The sequence below is a fragment of the Lepidochelys kempii genome, chromosome 1 (genome assembly GCF_965140285.1).
Source record: "Lepidochelys kempii isolate rLepKem1 chromosome 1, rLepKem1.hap1, whole genome shotgun sequence".
Classification (NCBI taxonomy): Eukaryota; Metazoa; Chordata; order Testudines; family Cheloniidae; genus Lepidochelys; species Lepidochelys kempii.
The window spans coordinates 285,199,387-285,217,980 of NC_136380.1; the positions used below are offsets into that span (position 1 = coordinate 285,199,387).

At 44.3% G+C, this 18,594-nt stretch overlaps 1 protein-coding gene across 2 annotated transcripts in view; it reads right to left on the minus strand.

Annotated features, from left to right (window-relative positions):
• The window catches only part of TRHDE (thyrotropin releasing hormone degrading enzyme), a 337,934-nt gene that overhangs the window by 8,078 nt on the left and 311,262 nt on the right, over positions 1–18,594 (minus strand). For both annotated transcript variants that reach the window (XM_073327757.2, XM_073327756.2), the window contains 3 exons: positions 12,094–12,261; positions 11,370–11,510; positions 623–704 (listed from right to left, as the gene is read on the minus strand). In XM_073327757.2, the coding sequence (XP_073183858.2) occupies positions 623–704; positions 11,370–11,510; positions 12,094–12,261 (391 nt within the window). The remainder of the gene's footprint in view (positions 1–622; positions 705–11,369; positions 11,511–12,093; positions 12,262–18,594) is intronic.

Consider the following 18,594-nt stretch of genomic DNA (forward strand, 5'->3'; position numbering starts at 1 on the left):
GAATTTGAGCCATGATCATCTGTCCCAAAGTCAGAGAGCTGAGAAATAGTTTACATATAAGCTTATAGTCCTATAATATTTCTTAACAGCTAAAAATTCCAGTTTAAAGTCACACACCTGGTTCCACAGCCACAAACTGTAGGGAGAGCAATAGAACGGGAACGCATAGTGGTGGCTTCAGCATTAAGACCAGAATAAGTTTAATACTGTCATACAGCAGAGAAGGAGTTGCCTGCTTTATCTCCCTCCACTCACAGACCCCACCCAGGATCCTTGGCAATCTGGTTTAACAGACTACAGAACATTACCCTCTTGCTGCCCAGTAGCAGGATGGGCCTGTGTCACTTGCTAGGCACCAAGAGTTGCTAGATGACTGGATCCTCCTTCTAGTCCTGCAGTGCCTGGTCATACTGAGTGAGAGAACCCCAAAGTAACTCAGAACCTCCCTAAGCCACTGTCAGTTCCCATTCAGCAGAGAGATTTTTCAGTCCCTATGATCTTTGCATCTGCTTTCATCTTGGTGCTACTGCAAGACTTAAAGGGTTAAGACCCCACGACTTAAAAGGTTAAAAAAAAATAAGACAAAAACAAGTTCAAGCACTGATATGCATGAAATATTTACCTCATTTAGTTCTTCTTCAGTATTAAGGAATTCTGTGACTCCACTGATAAGTTTGGAATTCATAAATAATGCTTCTCCGTATCTTCAAGGACAGAAAAAACCACACATATCAAATTAGCATAAGTATAACATCAACTGAATGAAAATATTTGATTACACAGATTTCCATTCAAGGACTATAGCCAGTTCAAAATTCAGTAACAACAACTGGTCCATACAGACTGCAAAGCCGAGAGGCAGAAGAATAGCCAGTCCAGGGAAAGGGCATGTGGTACATTTGCACCTGAAGCCTTAAAACGTACTTTTTTTTAGTTTTGTGTTCTCTTTTCCATTCAATCTTACCCATCTCATTTGCATAACGAGTAGCCGTTACATAAATGAGCTGAATCTGGTTGTCAACATCCAGTACTTAAAGGCTTGCTTAAAGATGAAAGTTAATCTGGTATAAGGTAGTGTGTGAATTTAAAGCAGACTAATTATTCCTGATTAGCTCTCTGTGGATGCTCTTATTCCAGAATAAAAATGTCCCTTGACGGAGTTAATCAGCAATAGTTATTCCACTTTATATTCTCACTTTAACTTAATCTAAATTAACTTCCCTGTTGTGACAAAGTTCCTCCTCCGCCTTGGTGGGTCCTGTGCCTATTGGTGGGTCCTGCGCCTCAGAGGTTCATGGCAGCCCTCAGTTTGGCCACTTTCATGGCTCATATCTGCCGTTCACTCAGTTAGCCTCATCACTGGCCAGCATGGGGAAAAGGAAGAAAAACAATCCCCGCAGTCTCTGCTGAGCCACCTAATGGATCAGGGAACAGGCCAGAGACCTTCCCCTCTGGTGGAATCGACAGTCCAGGTCAACTCCTCCGGTATCAAGTAGGGAGGATGGAAGGAACCCAGGCCCACCCCCTTCTCTGGGTTCCAGTCCAGGGCCCTGTGCATTGCAGCTGTCTACAGTGGCTCCTGTAACAGCTGCGTGACAGCTACGACTCCCTGGGCTACTTCCCCATGGCCTCCTCCCACACTTTCTTTATTTTCACCACAGGACCTTCCTTCTGTTGTCTGATAATGCTTGTACTTCTCAGTCTTCCAGCAGTATGCCTTCTCACTCTCACCTTCTTGCGCCTCTTGCTCCCAGCTCCTTGCACACACACCAGAAACTGAAGTGAGCTCCTTTTTAAACCCAGGTGCCCTGATTAGCCTGCCTGTCTTAATTAATACTGGCAGCTTCTTGATTGGCTGCAGGTGTTCTAGTCAGCCTGTCTGCCTTAATTGTTTCCAGAAAGTTCCTGATTGTTCTGGAACCTTCCCTGTTATCTTACCCAGGGAAAAGAGACCTGCTTAACCTGGGGCTAATATGTCTGCCTTCTATCCCTTTCCTGTAGCCATCTGCCCTGACCCTGTCACACTGTATAACCCTGCAAAAGAAGTAACTAGTGTGACAAGATGGCCGATGTTAGTCTGGTGGGTCCTGACCTTTTCTTGGTGGGGAGCTAAGATGCCACCCCTTGCCCCTGTTCTTGGGGCGTCAATGGCCCCGCTAGTGGCCCAGGTAGGTGGTAAAGGAGGGAAGCAGGGGAGGGGTCTGGGTTTGCTCCTCACTCTGAGCCCCAGTCCCTCTCAACCCCTGCGGGTTCTTACCCTCTTCCACCTTGGGTGGGGTACCTGCAGTCCTTAGATGCTGGGGAAGGGAGTCTCCCTCCCCTACTGGGCAGGACCCCCCTTACTTCAGTTCTCTGATTTTCCAAGTCTCACAGCACACCTCCAAGCTCCAGTCCTCTCTCCTTTCTCCTCTTCCTCTGTCTGCCTGAAGCAGGGGGATTTATTAGGTTCCTAACAGGGCCTTAATTGACTGCAGGTGCTCCAATTAACCTGCAGCCACCTTCCCTAGTCTACAGAGAACCACGCCTTAATTTCCCCTCTAGCACTCTCCCACTGCTCCCTGGCCCTCCTGTATCACATATCCCCCCCTCCCCAACACCACAGGGTTGGGCTACTTGGGACAAGAGACAATGTTGTCGTGACAGGCTGTCTACGTTGCCGTGTTCGCTTCCGGCTCTATGCTGTATCCAGAAGTGGAAAGGTTGTAGGGATAGAAACCATCTAGTCACTCGTGCATTCTTCTCCTTGTTTGTGCGCATCCATTGGAGTGGGGCATGATCTGTCACAAAGGTGAACCTCCGCCCAAGCAAGTAGTACCATAGAATCTCCATGATCCATTTAACTGCTAGGCATTCCTTTTCTACTACAGCGTACCATTGCTCCCTGGGTAGGTGCTTTCAGCTAAGGTAAAGGATTGGGTGCTCCTCAGCCCCCACCATCTGTGAAAGGACGGCCCCAAGACCTACCTCCAAGGCATCTGTTTGCAGGATGAATTCCTTTTTGAAATCTGGGACTATGAGCACTGGGTGGCTGCAAAGGGCCGTCCTTAGATCTGTGAAAGCTTCCTCTACCGTCTCGGTCCACTTAACTATCTCCAGGCCCCAAGCTCTTATCAGGACTATGAGAGGCGCTGCCCTTTTGGCGAAGTGAGGGATAAACCGGTGATAGTACCCTACTATCCCTAAGAATGCTCTGACTTGCCTCTTGCGGATCGGGCGAGGCCATTCCTGTATTGCCTTCACTTTGTTTAACTGGGGCTTCACCAGGCCCCTTCCAACTAAATACCTGAGGTATCTGGCCTCAGCTAACCCTATTGCTCATTTAGATGGGTTAGCACTGAGGCCAGCCTGTCTAAGAGCATCCAGTACCGCTTCCACTTTTCCCAGGTGTGTCTCCCACTCAGGGCTATGGATTACCACATTATCTAAAAAGGCGGCAGCATACTTGGCATGGGGTCGAAGTAATCTGTCCATCAATCGTTGGAAAGTCACAGGGGCCCCATGGAGCCCAAAAGGGAGGACGGTATATTGGAAAAGGCCATCAGGTGTAGAGAAAGCTGTTTTTTCCTTGGTGTCCTCAGGCAGGGGGATCTGCCAGTAGCCTTTTGTCAAGTCCAAGGTGGTCAAGTATCAGGCCTTGCCTAGCTGATCCACCAGCTCATCAATACATGGTAAGGGGTAGGCATTGAATTGGGATACCTTGTTTAACTTCCGGAAGTCATTACAAAACCTCAGGCTGCCATCACGCTTGGGGACCAAGACAATAGGGTTGGACCACTGGCTGTGTGATTCCTCAATTGCCCCAAGTTTCAGTATTTTCCTTACTTCAGCCCTAATTACTTCTCTTTTTGCCTCTGGTATGCGATATGGTTTTATCACCCTTGCTCCAGGACAGCTGACGATGTGGTGTTGGATCAGCATCATACAGCCTGGTTGTATGAAGAACACATCTTGGTTCCACTGGATCATTTAGACGACCTCTGTTTGTTGTTCTGGGAATATTTTGGGGGATATCTTTACTTGCCTTTGTGGGCCATCTGCCTGGGATGGAGCCAGCAGGACGGCCAGGCACGTCTCCCGTTCGAGCCAGGGTTTCAGTAAGTTGATGTGATATATCTGCTCTGGCCTTCGGCAGTCTGGCTGCTTCACCTTATAATTCACTCCCCAATGGCTTCCACGATCTTACAGGGTCCACGCCAACTGGCCAGAAACTTACTTTCTGTTGTTGGTACCAGCACCAGCACCCGTTCTCCTGGTTGAAATTTCCGTGTTTTTGCCCGACAATTGTAGTAGGTCCATTGGGCCTCTTGTGCTTTCTCCAAATGCTCTCGTACTATGGGGGTCACTTGGGCTATTTGTTTCTCTCATCTGGGTTACATGTGCAATGACGTTCTTTCCCTGGTTGGGTTGTTCTCCCATTCTTCCTTTGTGATGTCTAATATACCACAGTGGGTGGCATCCATACAGTAGCTAGAAGGGGGAGAATCCAATAGATGCTTGGGGAACTTCTCGCACTGCAAACATCAAGTATGGTAGGAGGGTATCCCAGTCTTTTTCGTCTTGGGCCACCACCTTTCGGATCATGCTCTTGAGAGTGCGGTTAAATCGCTCAACCAGACCATCTGTTTGGGGGATAGACTGAGATCCGCAAGGCTTAGATGCAGAGCAAGGTACGTAAGTCTTTCATTACTCTCAACATGAAGGGAATCCCTTGGTCTGTCAGGATCTCCTTAGGGATGCCTACCCTAGCGAAAACCTGCACCAGTTCTTTTGCGATCGACTTGGATGTGGGATTTCTTCAAGAAATGGCTTCAGGGTACCGTGTAGCATAGTCCAGGATGACAAGTATGCTTTGGTGGCCTTCGGCCATTCTTTCTAGGGGGCCCACTAGATCCATTGCTATCCTTTCAAAAGGGACTTCAATTATAGGCAAGGGTATCAACGGGGCCCTTAACTGAGGTTGGGGGCTATGCAGCTGGCACTCTGAGCAAGAGGTGCAATAGCGCTGGACTTCTGCCCGTACCCCTGGCCAGTAGAACCTCCTTAGGACTCTATCCAGGGTCTTGTCTGCTCCTAGAAGTCTGCCAAACAGATGACTGTGAGCTAACACTAATACGGCCCTTGTGTGCTTCCATGGCACCAAGAGCTGTTCTATTACTTCTCCCCGTATTGGCACTACCCGGTACAACAGATCCTTATTGATTATATAGTATGGCCCTGGGCCTTTGGTTTTCCCTTCTATTGGCACGCCATTTACTTCTACTACCTCCTCCCTCACGTTTGCATACAATGGGTCATCGGCTTGGTCCTGCCCAAAACACTCGCGTGCGGGACCGATCTGGCCTGATTCTATTGGATTGGGTTCCCCTCCTTCTCTTGGGGTGTTTCTGCTCGTGCTGGGGCCGTCTCTGGGTCTCCACTGGTCTGTACTTCCTTGTGGATTCCCTGGTGGGGCCTTCTCCCAACCAGGGAAGCTCTTTGGTTGGCCGCCAAAATCCTGGTTCCCAATTGTTTAGCTGCCCTCCTTTCCCGTCTAGATTTCCGGGACTTCCTGGGGGGTGAAAATAACTCTGGGGAAAACCCAGCAAAAATTGTGGTAGGGTCATCCATGGGCGCCTCAGACTCTGCTCGGGGTTTACTTCCCTCCCTTAACTTGATGGGGGGAGTAAGCTCTCGAACCCAGGCAAGTCCCTGCCAATTAAGACGGATAGGGGAGCATGGGGACCACCCCTGCAGTCATCTTGGTAGTGTTTCCCTGGATCTCAATCTGTATTGGAATTGTGGGGTAGAAATTTACTGTGCCGTGGACACATGTCACTCCAGTGCTTTTGGCCTGGCTCAGTTGGCCTTGCCCCACTAACCTCCCTGAGACCAATGTGCCAGCACTCCCAGAGTCCACCAAAGCTATGGTCTGGATGCCATTCATTTTTACCGGCCTGGTGTACTCATGTGGGGCCGTTGCACCCCCCACCAAGCTGATTAGTCCACATTGGTCCTCGAGATCCCCCAGATTACATTGTATGGGCTCCTCCCTATTGGGGCACCGGGCTGCTACATGCCCCAACTCCCCACACTCATAACGGCGATATCTCATCCCAGAGGTTGCCCTGTGTCTTAGGCCCTCTGACTCGCTCCCCCAACTCTCTCCCCTGGATCCCCAAGTCCTCTTGGGGCCTCAAGCTGCTCCTTGGGGCCTGTTCTTCCAGCTATGACTTTCCTGGCATTCTTGATGATCCGGGTCCTTGGGGTCGGGACTGGTTTCCTGAAATGCCATGTTCCACCTCTGGGGTTTCGAACAGTTCATGGGCTGCCAGTTGTCTCTCGACAAGGGTGACCAGTTCATCATAGGTGGAGCCATCATGCTGGCCTACCCAGGCTCAGAGGCCCGAGGGTAGTCCCCTCATATAGTGGTCCAGCACCAGGACCTCCATCATTTTCTCTGAGCTGAGAGCCTCCGGGTGTAACCACTTCCGGGCTAGGTGAATTAGGTCAAATAGTTGTGATCGTGGTGTCTTGTCTTCGCAGTACTGCCATTCATGTAACCTCTGGGCTTGCAAGGCTGTCGTTACCTCTGCCCTGGCCAGGATCTCTGCCTTCAGTCGGGAGTAATCTGGCGTCTCCTCTGTGGTCATATCATAGTAGGACTTCTGGGCCTCCCCGCACAAAAATGGGGCAAGGATGCCTGACCACTGGTCTTGGGGCCAGGCCTCCCGCAGGGCTGTCTTCTCGAAGGCCAGGAGGTATGCCTCCACATCATACTCCCCGGGTAATTTTTTGCAGACAGTAGCTGGCCCGTATGGTCTACGTCCCATCATACCCACGGCTTCTCTCCATAAGGGCCTTCACCTGGTTCACTAGTTCCTGCAGCAAGGCCCGATCTTGGGTGGCCTGGGTCATCAGCAGGCGATTGGTCTCTTGCTGCAACTGCATGGCCTCCTGTTGGGCAGCTGCCTGGACCCGGGTAGCCTCCTGCTGGGCAGTAGTGGCTTGCAACAGTGCTTTGACCACATCCTCCATTTTGAGACAGGTTGGTTGTGACCCCCCTGGACTATGTTCATGGCAGAAAAATCCCACTTCTTACACCATGTGTGACAAGATGGCCGATGTTAGCCTGGTGGGTCCTGTGCTTTTCTTGGTGGGGAGCTAAGATGCTTCACCTTGCCCCTGTTCTTGGGGCATCGATGGCCCTGCTAGTGGCCCAGGAAGGTGGTAAAGGAGGGAAGTGGGGGAGGGGTCTGGGTTTGCTCCTCACTCCGAGCCCCAGCCCCTCTCAACCCCTGCTGGTTCTTATCCTCTTCCCCCTTGGGTTGGGTACCTGCAGTCCTTAGATGCTGGGGAAGGGAGTCTCTCTCCCCTACTTGGCAGTGTCCCCCTTACTTCAGTTCTCTGATTTTCCCAGTCTCACAGCACACCTCCAAGCTCCAGTCCTCTCTCCTTCCTCCTCTTCCTCTGTCTGCCTGAAGCAGGGGGGTTTATTAGGTTCCTAACAGGGCCTTAAATTGACTGCAGGTGCTCCAATTAACCTGTAGCCACCTTCCCTAGTCTACAGGGAACCACACCTTAATTAGCCTTGAGCTTATATATTTCCCCTCTAGCACTCTCCCACAGCTCCCTGGCCCTCCTGTATCACACCAGTCAATGAAAATATGATGTCTTGGATGCTGGGTGTCGAAAGCGAAATTTGCATCTTGCTATTGTTGCTGAATATATTGTACTTCACTGAACTGTGCGATTCCACATTCACTTACTTTGAAAGCGGTTATTAAAACACCACTCATTCCACTGCTTGTCTGAAAGTTCTAGTGTACACAATTTAAAAAAATCTACATCCGTTAGGCTAAAGATAAACCAAGTAAAAGGATTGCTCCTGGGTTTTTGCATTACACATGAAAGAATCTCTGTAAAATCTCTGCGATGTGAAGCTGCATTCTAAGAGTAGCCAAGCAGTATTTTATCATTCAACATAGCAACAATCATCTGATGAAAACTACAGTGAACTAGTCCTTCAAACACCACCTAATTCACCTACCTCCATCTGGACATAATTGTATTTAAAGAACCCACATCTGCCCTCACATACAGTATGTGCACACATATGGGTTTATCTGAGGGCAGAATTGGGCTCACACATTTGCTTTCTCCAAACAGATTTGGAGAACCAACTTCAACTTCAAATTCAAAAGTTCTAGCACAACCACAGGCTTCTTTTCTGTTTATATCAACCTTATACTAAAATTAATTACTCTTCACCTTGCAGATAGTGAAAGCCAGAGAGTCTTTCAAAAAAAATGAAAGCTCTATTTAAATAAATGTAAAAGCCTGAAAAAGAACTTGCTGTGTTGAGGGGTAAATTCCTTTGCTTATTACCTGGAACTTCTATGTAAGGAACAGTGTTGCAAACAACAAAATTCCTACTCCCTGTTCACTAATAACAAAATTATTCATGGTTATTTCAGCAAGCACATCTCTTTTTCCAAAGCTTCAGTCACACTTACATACACAGACATCCAGAGGCAAATGTTTCTTATGGGAAGACATATGGATTTCATGATCCTTTAAGCATGTTTAGGCTTTCAAACGAAGCACTCTATTGTTACCTTCGCAACTCAGCCTCATAATTGATTGTTTGGAAAACTGGATGCACCTCTTGATGGGGCCTTTTGACAAGGTTACTAGTCCACTTCACAGAAGCGACCTCATGAAAAGATTGCAGAGATTTTATTTTTCAAGCAGCCTGCACTGTTTCCACAGTGTAAACAAGTAGTAAAATTTATTTTTTCCTTGAAAACTAGGCCTTGTGAATTACTGCACTGTTTACTGTGGAAAAGAACCTGCTCTTTCAACACTGACCTTGACAAACTGTCACAGAAAACAGTAATGACATTACACAACCAGCAAACAAGAGTGTCTGCCTCGCAGAAGCAGTTCATCTAGGAATGGTGGGAGTCTTCTCCTGCTCCTTTATTTATAGACCCTGATTTTCTAATACCTTGCAACTTTTCTAGCTATTTCACCTGTGCAAAGCGGGTGTATAATACTATCAAGTTTGTGTAGTCGTATTTCCCGCCTACTTTGGACAGAAGCAAATGAAATCAGAAGACAGAGAAGAATCTGGCCCATAGCAAGGAATGTAGGGATTGCTATTTTCGGATGTTGGGTAAAATTTTCAAAATTGTCTAAGGATCCCGAGTCCCATTTTCTAAAGTGAATTGGGAATTTAGGGTCCTAACCCCCCTTAATTTGTAGTGAGACTTAGGATAGGTTTCTCAATACCGACATCACCTTTGAAAATAGGATTAAGCACTTTTGACAATTTTACTTATTGGTTGAGGGGTGTGACAAATATACTTTTAAATGTCATGAAAGAATAATATATTGGTGCTGTTGTTTCATCCAAATGACACACAGTATTGCATAGTCATAGAAAAGGAACTTTTAGCATCATTTAATTGTCCTCAGATACCTCATATTACTGTATCAAAATGTTAAGCATTTCATAATCAATTCAATGGAAAATACCATAGAGATTATCAAAATATTTAATAAAATGACATATCTAGTAATGACAAAATAAACATTGTGAAAAAGGATCTCTCGGGGCAGTATGTTGCCTTGATTAAATGTCTGCAATGAAATATTGCACAACCCATTGTGCAATTGAACTCACATTTTTAAAAGGTCCTAGTACCACACAAATTTAAGATCACTATCATACATTCCTCTGCAGTGTCAGATCTTGGGTCCTTCACTGCATATTTTTTATGATGCTTTAAATGTTTCATGGAAGGTTTTAATTGCCTGTTACAAAATTTATATGCATGACATGTTGGACTCATTTCAGTCTATCAGGATTATGCAATAAGAGCTCTATGTATTACTCTAGTGAATCTACCCCACACTAACCTGCCACCTGTCCATGTGCACCCTGCTGACATACATTAAACAGTTCACTGAAATGCTTTCATCTGGTCCTGTTTCAAAGAGGACTAGATCAAAATGCATTAATGAACAGTTAATTCATGTCAGCAGGGTTCACACAGTGTGCCAGGATAGTACAAGTAGATTCATGCCCCAATTTGCTGCAAACTAAATGTTTGTGTAGACAAGACCTAATTTGTATTTGGGGACCAGCACAATATTGAGTAGCCCCAAGACTGGCGTAATACAAAGCTGGCCCTGAGTCACGAACAGGGCCCTTTGCCATTTCCCCATCAAAAGGGAGATAATAAAGTTCCCGACCTCACAGGTGCATTGTGAGGCTAAGTTCCTTACTGCCTGTAAGGATACCATGGTGGTGGGTCCCATAGGAAACAAATGAGCTTGGGGGGTCTTTGTTTTAAAAAGTTTGCTCCTGTACTAAAACCTCCAAAACCAAATTTCTGCTCAAAGCCAAGTTTCCCAATTGAACTGAACTCCCATAAAATCTGCTTGCCCCCAAAATCCTAACCAAAGCATCATGGACAGCAAACATAAGGACAAATTCTACACTCTTTGAGAAAGATTCACTAACACGGCATTTCCAACAAATCCTCCTATCGATATGGTGGTGGTTTTGATGGGTTTGACTGTCCACAGGGCAGACATGAGGTGTGGGCTCTCTTAACCTGGTTATGTCCAGTAATATGCAGTGAAATCCTGCTGGTCTTGGCGACATCCAAAAAGAACCAAAAATATCTCCAATTAGTTCCCTACCTGCACCTAGATCAAAATCCCCCTCAGGTGAGTTTTAAGAGCCTGGATGGGGATTCTGAGTAATGTTGCAAAGAGTCCGAATTATATTACACAGGGAAACAGTTGCAGCAATGGGGCACAGCACACCCCAGAGAGTGGCTTTCCAAAGGTCTCCCCCTCCCTCTTGGCCAGGTATACCCTCCATCCAAAAGGCTGGCCCTTCAGTGAGTGAAGATTGTGTGTAAAGCTATCACAAAGTTGGAGGGAAGATGAAAGATGTCCAATTGTATTCGACACCCCTCCATTCCATAAAAATTGGGGCATTTCAAAAGGGTTCTCTCCACTGTCCTGCTCCCATGTTCTAAAGCAGATTTTTCAATCAGATCTAACTCAGGCAAAACTCCCACTGGGAGGTTTTCATTGTCTAAGTAAGAACAGGACTGTTGGATTTGACATATATACAGCACATATCATCAAAAAGACAATACAGTAATGGGCAAATATATAGATGATATACATAGACAGATACATCTATGAATAGCTTTAAGTCTATATAAAATGTATTTTATACATACATCTATGCATTAGAAAGATAGATAGAGAGATATAGAACAGGAGAGTAGATTAGACATAGAAATGGATAGTTAAAGTATCTAGAGACATATACAAAATAAGACACTCCAAATAACTATTATCTCTACCTGGCATTTAGTATTTTCCATTTTTCTCTGAAAAACTTCCAAGCAAGATCCCTGCCATGTGGATTTCGAGCTACGTGGATTATGACATCAATTGCATCTTGATCCAGGACAATTTCTGAATTGAGAGACAGGTTCAGAAGCCTTTAGGAATGAGTCAAGGGAAAAAAAACTGTTTAGTTTTTGCCAATAAGATCCATAAAGCTCATCATCTAAAAATGAAACAGCAAAGACCAGAGATTGCTAAAAGATTTATTTAAATTGCCAGGAGAGCTCTGAATTTTATTTTTGAGAGTCCAAAGACCACACGTACTTTTGAATAAAAAAAAAAACTTCAGTCTTGCAACTGGATTGTGAGTTCTCTAGAAGTAGGAAGATATTTAAGTATAATTGCAGGTGCGTGGAATATTTTCAACAAAAGCTGAGATCATGTGAAATGCTTTTGATGGCATGTATCTTTATGAACTCTACACTGAGACCATGTTGATCAAAAAGTTGGCTAAGTGAACCTGGCCCTATTTATGGTTTTGAAGTGAAATCATGAAAAATTCATTCATTTGCAAGGGTCTCAATACAAAACTATGTGACACACTAACTAGAAAGTGATTCTGTGCTCTAAAAATAGGCTCTCTCATTTACAGATAAATGCTGAGATGGGGAAGCAATATCATTACTGCAACAGTTACCAATGACAAAGAATCAGAAACACATAAATAGATATTTCCACCTGTTTAACAAGTTTCTATCATCACTGCAAGTTAAGGCTTCTAACAATATTTTCTTCTCAGATGCTGCTGTGGTAGAATGGAATTTCATCCAAATGAACTCCCATACATCTTCATCCATTAGTGAAACTCCTGTACAGTAAACGACATCTCTGACGTTTAGTGGGATTCTAAAAAAGCAACCCAGAGAGCATTGCATTATTAAGGAGATTCAAAGTAATGAAAAGGGATATAGGACATTACTACTTTAATTCCTATAAAACTCCAAAAAAGTATAACAATTACGAACTTTTGGTGAATTACACTTATCTTCAAAGTTTTCCCTTCAGTGATAACTTCCAAAATCATATACTGAATTGGTAAAATTTCTGGTAGCATAGCATATGCCTGGAACTCATAGACTCATAGACTTTAAGGTCAGAAGGGATCATCATGATCATCTAGTCTGACCTCCTGCACAACGCAGGCCACAGAATCTCACCCACCCACTCCTGCAATAAACCTCTCACCTATGTCTGAGCTACTGAAGTCCTCAAATCATGGTTTAAAGACTTCAAGGTGCAGAGAATCCTCCAGCAAGTGACCCGTGCCCCATGCTGCAGACAAAGGCGAAAAACCCCCAGGGCCTCTTCCAATCTGCCCTGGAGGAAAGTTCCTTCCCAACCCCAAATATGGCAATCAGCTGAACCCTGAGCATGTGGGCAAGGCTCACCAACCAGATACCCAGGAAAGAATTCTCTGTAGTAACTCAGATCCCACCCCATCTAACATCCCATCACAGGCCACTGGGCCAATTTACCACGAATAGTCAAAGATCAATTAATTGCCAAAATCATGTTATCCCATCATACCATCTCCTCCATAAACTTATCGAGCTTAACCTTGAAGCCAGATAGGTCTTTTGCCTCCACTGCCTCCCTTGGACGGCATTTCCAGAATTTCACTCCTTTCCTGAACCCATCCATCACAACTCCATAGGTGTGTAAAAGTACAGTCGTATAGCTTCCTAACTCGCAAATGTACCATATAACTACAAGGGCACATACATTAGCCTTCTAACTCAGCATACAGATTCGTAGATAACAAAGCCATAAGGGACCACTGTGATCATCAGACAGGTTTCCTGTGTATCACAGGCCATAGAACTTCCCTGAATTCATTCCTGTTTGAATTAAAGCAGATCTTTTAGACAAACATCCAAGATTTATTTAAAAATTGTCAGTGATGGAGAATCCATAACAGCTCTTGGTAAGTTGTTCCAATGGTTAGTTGCCTTCACTGTTAAAAAATTATGCCTTAGTGCTGGTCTGAATTTGTCTAGCTTCAACTTCCAGGCATCAGATCTGATACCTTTGTCTGCTAGACTGAAGAGACCATCATTAAGCATTTGTGCCTCATGTAAGTGTTTACAGACTGTGATCAAGTCACCCCTTAACCTTCTCTTTGTTAAGCTAAGTAGATTGAGCTCCTTCAGTCTATCACCATAAGGCATATTTTCCAATCCTTTATTCGTTCTCGTGGCTCTTCTCTGAACTCTGTCTAATTTACCAACATCCTTTTTGAATTGTACAAACCAGAACTGGACACAAGATTCCTGCAGCTGTCGCACCAGTGCCAAATACAGCAGTAAAATAACGTCTCTATACCTCAACTCAAGGTTCACTTGTTTATGCATCCAAGGACTGTATTAGCCCTTTTGGCCATAGCATTGCATTGCAAACTCATGTTCAACTGCTTGTCCACCACAACCTCCAAATCCTTTTCAGACTCACTGCTTCCTAGGATAGAGTCCCCCACCCTGTAAGTATGGCCAATGTTCTTTGTTCCAAGATATATACATTTACATTTAGTCATATTAAAATGCATATTGTTTGCTTGCGCCCAGCTTAACAAGTGATCCAGATCGCTCTGTGCAACTGACCTGTTCTCTTTATTATTTACCTGTCTCCCGATTTTTGTGTCATCTGCAAATTTATCACTGATGATTTTATGTTTTCTTCCAGGTCATTACTAAAAATGTTAAATAGTACAGGACCAGGAACTGATCCCTATGGGACCCCATTAGAAACATGCCCATTTAATGGTGATTGCCCATTTACAATTACATTTTGAGACCTATCAATTAGCCAACTTTTAATCCATTTAATGTATGCCCTGTCAATTTTATATTATTCTATTTTTTTTAATCAAAATGTTCCAAGATGCCTTACAGAAGTCTAAGTATATTAACTCAACACTATTACCTGTATCACCCCAACTTATGATCTCATTAAAAATGTATCAAAATAGTTTGACAGCATCTTTTTTCCATAAACCTATATTGACTGGCATTAATTATATTACCCTCTTTTAATTCTTTATTAATCAAATCCCATATCAACAGCTCCATCATCTTGCCTTGGATGGAAGTCAGATTGACGGGCCTATAATTAACCAGGTCATCCCATTTACCCTTTTTAAATGTCAGCTCTTTTAAAACTCTTGGACACAAGTTATCCAGACCTGCTGATTTTAAAATGTCAAACTTTAGTAACTGCTGTTTTAGAATCGTAGAATCGTAGAATCATAGAATATCAGGGTTGGAAGGGACCTCAGGAGGTCATCTAGTCCAACCCCCTGCTCAAAGCAGGACCAATCCCCAACTAAATCATCCCAGCCAGGGCTTTGTCAAGCCTAACCTTAAAAATATCTAAGGAAGAAGATTCCACCACCTCCCTAGGTAACGCATTCCAGTGTTTCACCACCCTCCTAGTGAAAAAGTTTTTCCTAATATCCGACTTAAACCTCCCCCACTGCAACTTGAGACCATTACTCCTCGTTCTGTCATCTGCTACCACTGAGAACAGTCTAGAGCCGTCCTCTTTGGAACCCCCTTTCAGGTAGTTGAAAGCAGCTATCAAATCCCCTCTCATTCTTCTCTTCCACAGACTAAACAATCCCAGTTCCCTCAGCCTCTCCTCATAAGTCATGTGTTCCAGTCCCCTAATAATTTTTGTTGCCCTCCGCTGGACGCTTTCCAATTTTTTCACATCCTTGTAGTGTGGGGCCCAAAACTGGACACAGTACTCCAGATGAGGCCTCACCAATGTCAAATAGAGGGGAAAGATCTCGATCTGCTGGCAATGCCCCTACATATACACCCCCCAAAATGCCATTGGCCTTCTTGGCAACAAGGACACACTATTGACTCATATCCAGCTTCTCGTCCACTGTAACCCCTAGGTCCTTTTCTGAAGAACTGCTGCCTAGCCATTCGGTCCCTACTCTGTAGCGGTGCATGGGATTCTTCTGTCCTAAGTGCAGGACTCTGCACTTGTCCTTGTTGAACCTCATCAGATTTCTTTTGGCCCAATCCTCTAATTTGTCTAGGTCTCTCTGTATCCTATCCCTACCCTCCAGCGTATCTACCTCTCCTCCCAGTTTAGTGTCATCTGCAAACTTGCTGAGGGTGCAATCCACACCATCCTCCAGATCATTTATAAAGATATTGAACAAAACCACCCCGAGGACTGACCCTTCCTGGCCTGGCCTGTAGTTCCCAGGATCCTCCTTCTTCCCTTTTTTAAAGATGGGCACTACAATAGCCTTTTTCCAGTCGTCCAGGACTTCCCCCGATCGCCACGAGTTTTCAAAGATAATGGCCAATGGCTCTGCAATCACATCCACCAACTCCTTTAGCACTCTCGGATGCAACGCATCCGGCCCCATGGACTTGAGCTCGTCCAGCTTTTCTAAATAGTCCCGAACCACTTCTTTCTCCACAGAGGGCTGGTCACCTCCTCCCCATGCTGTGCTGCCCAGTACAGTAGGCTGGGAGCTGACCTTGTTCGTGAAGATAGAGGCAAAAAAAGCATTGAGTACATTAGCTTTTTCCACATCCTCTCTCACTAGGTTGCCTCCCTCATTCATTAAGGGGCCCACGCTTTCCTTGTCTTTCTTCTTGTTGCTAACATACCTGAAGAAACCCTTCTTGTTACTCTTAACATCTCTTGCTAGCTGCAACTCCAGGTGTGATTTGGCCTTCCTGATTTCACTCCTGCATGCCCGAGCAATATTTTTATACTCTTCCCTGGTCATTTGTCCAATCTTCCACTTCTTGCAAGCTTCTTTTTTGTGTTTAAGATCAGCAAGGATTTCACTGTTAAGCCAAGCTGGTCACCTGCCATATTTACTATTCTTTCTACACATCGGGATGGTTTGTCCCTGTAACCTCAATAAGGATTCTTTAAAATACATCCTCCTGAGTTTGGAACAGAAAGAGGGGGTTGCCATATGATATAACAGCATCATCTTTTTTCCCCAAATGCAGTAGGGATTTTTTTTTAACACTTCTGCCTTTTTTGCATTATTGATAATTCTACCTTTTCAATATAGTAATGGACTGATATCATTGTCAGGATTCTTTTTGTTTCTAATATACTTAAAAATTCCTTCTTATTGTCCTTAACTCTGCCAGCCATAGAGTTCTCCTTGTTCCCTTTGCTTCCCTTATCAATTTCTATAATTCCTAGTTATGAATATAAATCAGAAGCTATCAATGTCCCCTTTTTTCCATTTATTATTATTTTTTATTTCTTATAGCTGTCTTCACTTCCTCTCTAAACTGGGCTGGCTTTTTAATCTAATATAGCCTTCTGCCTTGATTTTGACTTTTTGGGGAGCTAGTAAAGTGTTCTTACACAATTCCCAATAATCATTCACATTTTTCTGATTAAATTCTTCCTACCAGCTGATTTGGCTCATAATTGTTTTCATGTTTGTGAAACTGGTCCTTTTAAAGCACCAAGCAGGGCTTAAATTCAGCCGGAGCCCACCGGAGCAGAGGTCCAGTAAATATTTTCAAACCCACAGAAGCCCTGGCATCTCCTGCAAGGCAGGAGCCCTGGAACCTGCCACAGGGCTAAAACGCAAGAGCCCTTGTGCCAGCTGCGGGGTTAAAGCCCTGAGCCCCTGCACCTACCATTGGATTGAAGCCTCGAGCCCTGGCGCCTGCCATGGGGCCAAAGCCACAAGCCTTGGCGTCTCTTCCCCATGGATCTGAAGCCTTGAGCCCTGGTGCTTCTTCCCAAACACCTGGGCTGAAGTTCTGAGCCCTGGCACTGCCCACCCCCCATGGAGCTAAAGCCCTGAGACACCGGCCCCGCAGCTGAAGCCTGGAGTCCCGAGTCTGTGGGGCTCTGGGAAATAATCTCTGAGAATTTAAGCCCTGGAACCAAGTATATATTTCACTGATTTGGACTTTATTGTGTGTGCACATTATAAATGTGATCAAAGTCATGATCATTTGTACCCAAGTTACCATTATTTTTTTAGTTCAGTTCCTCTTTATCCATCAAGACAAGGTCTAATGTAGAATTTCCCCATGTTGGATGCAATATGTTTTGAGTTAGGAAATTGTCATCTATAATTAGAAATTCTAAGGACGTTTTAGTACTTGCAGCATGAGACCTCCAGCATATGTTACTCCAATTGAAGTCCCCTATGATCACACAACTTTTTTTCCTACACATTATATATAGCTGCATTAAGGAGCCAGTCATCATGTTCCCTGGTGTGATTTGGTGGTCTGTCGCAGATGCCATCTAATAACCAGCTTGTGCTTTATCTATTAAGACACTGATACATAAACATTCAAGATTATTTTCTTCTGTTATGGTACTATGGTGTCATGTCATCTGAGTGAATAGTGCCTTATAGTGATATTGCTGGGAGAAAAGGAAATACATGGAGACTCACCGAACTGATCAGCATGCCAATGAGTAAATCAGCCATGCAGTAAAGTCACAGTCGGTTGATGGACAGCTCAGATAATTTAATCTCAGACCATCATTTACTGAAGCAGTCTCTCAGGGCTAAATTCACAACCTGGCACAGCAGGTACATTGGTACCAACAACATACACTAGCAACCAAGTTCCGAGTTTGGCTCTCAGACTCTACTATCCTCTTTCTCATTTCTGATGCATGTTTCTCAGGTGTAACATTTTTCACTGAAAAATATTTTTACTGATAAAAATAGAAACTTCTCAGAAAAATACTTGTCTACTTTGCTGAATATTTCTAATGTTTCCAATTACTATTGCTGGGCTAAAATGTCTGGGGTGCAGCACACTGCAAAAACCATTTATAATTATAAATTTGAAAAGAGATTGTCATTATGGATACACTCAAACGAATATCTGAGTTGCAGGATCATGATACTGAAAGACCGAGTGAAATTTTCTTTGTAAATTTTATTATAGCGTACGCTACCGCAAAAGTTACAGGGAAGGTCACATTGAGACACGCTTATTAAAAGCCCATTTTTTTCCACCTACTCAGAACCTTCAGAAAATTTTTTTTGTGGGCTGAAGCTTTCTATTCTTAGCCTCAACTCAATGGTGAGTATTATTGTAATATTTCAACAAAATCCCTTTGGTCATGTTTTAATCACTGGAAAGTGAAAATATTATGCCTTTTCAACATTTTAAGGCTTCTATTGCTCATCGGTACATCGAGAGAAGT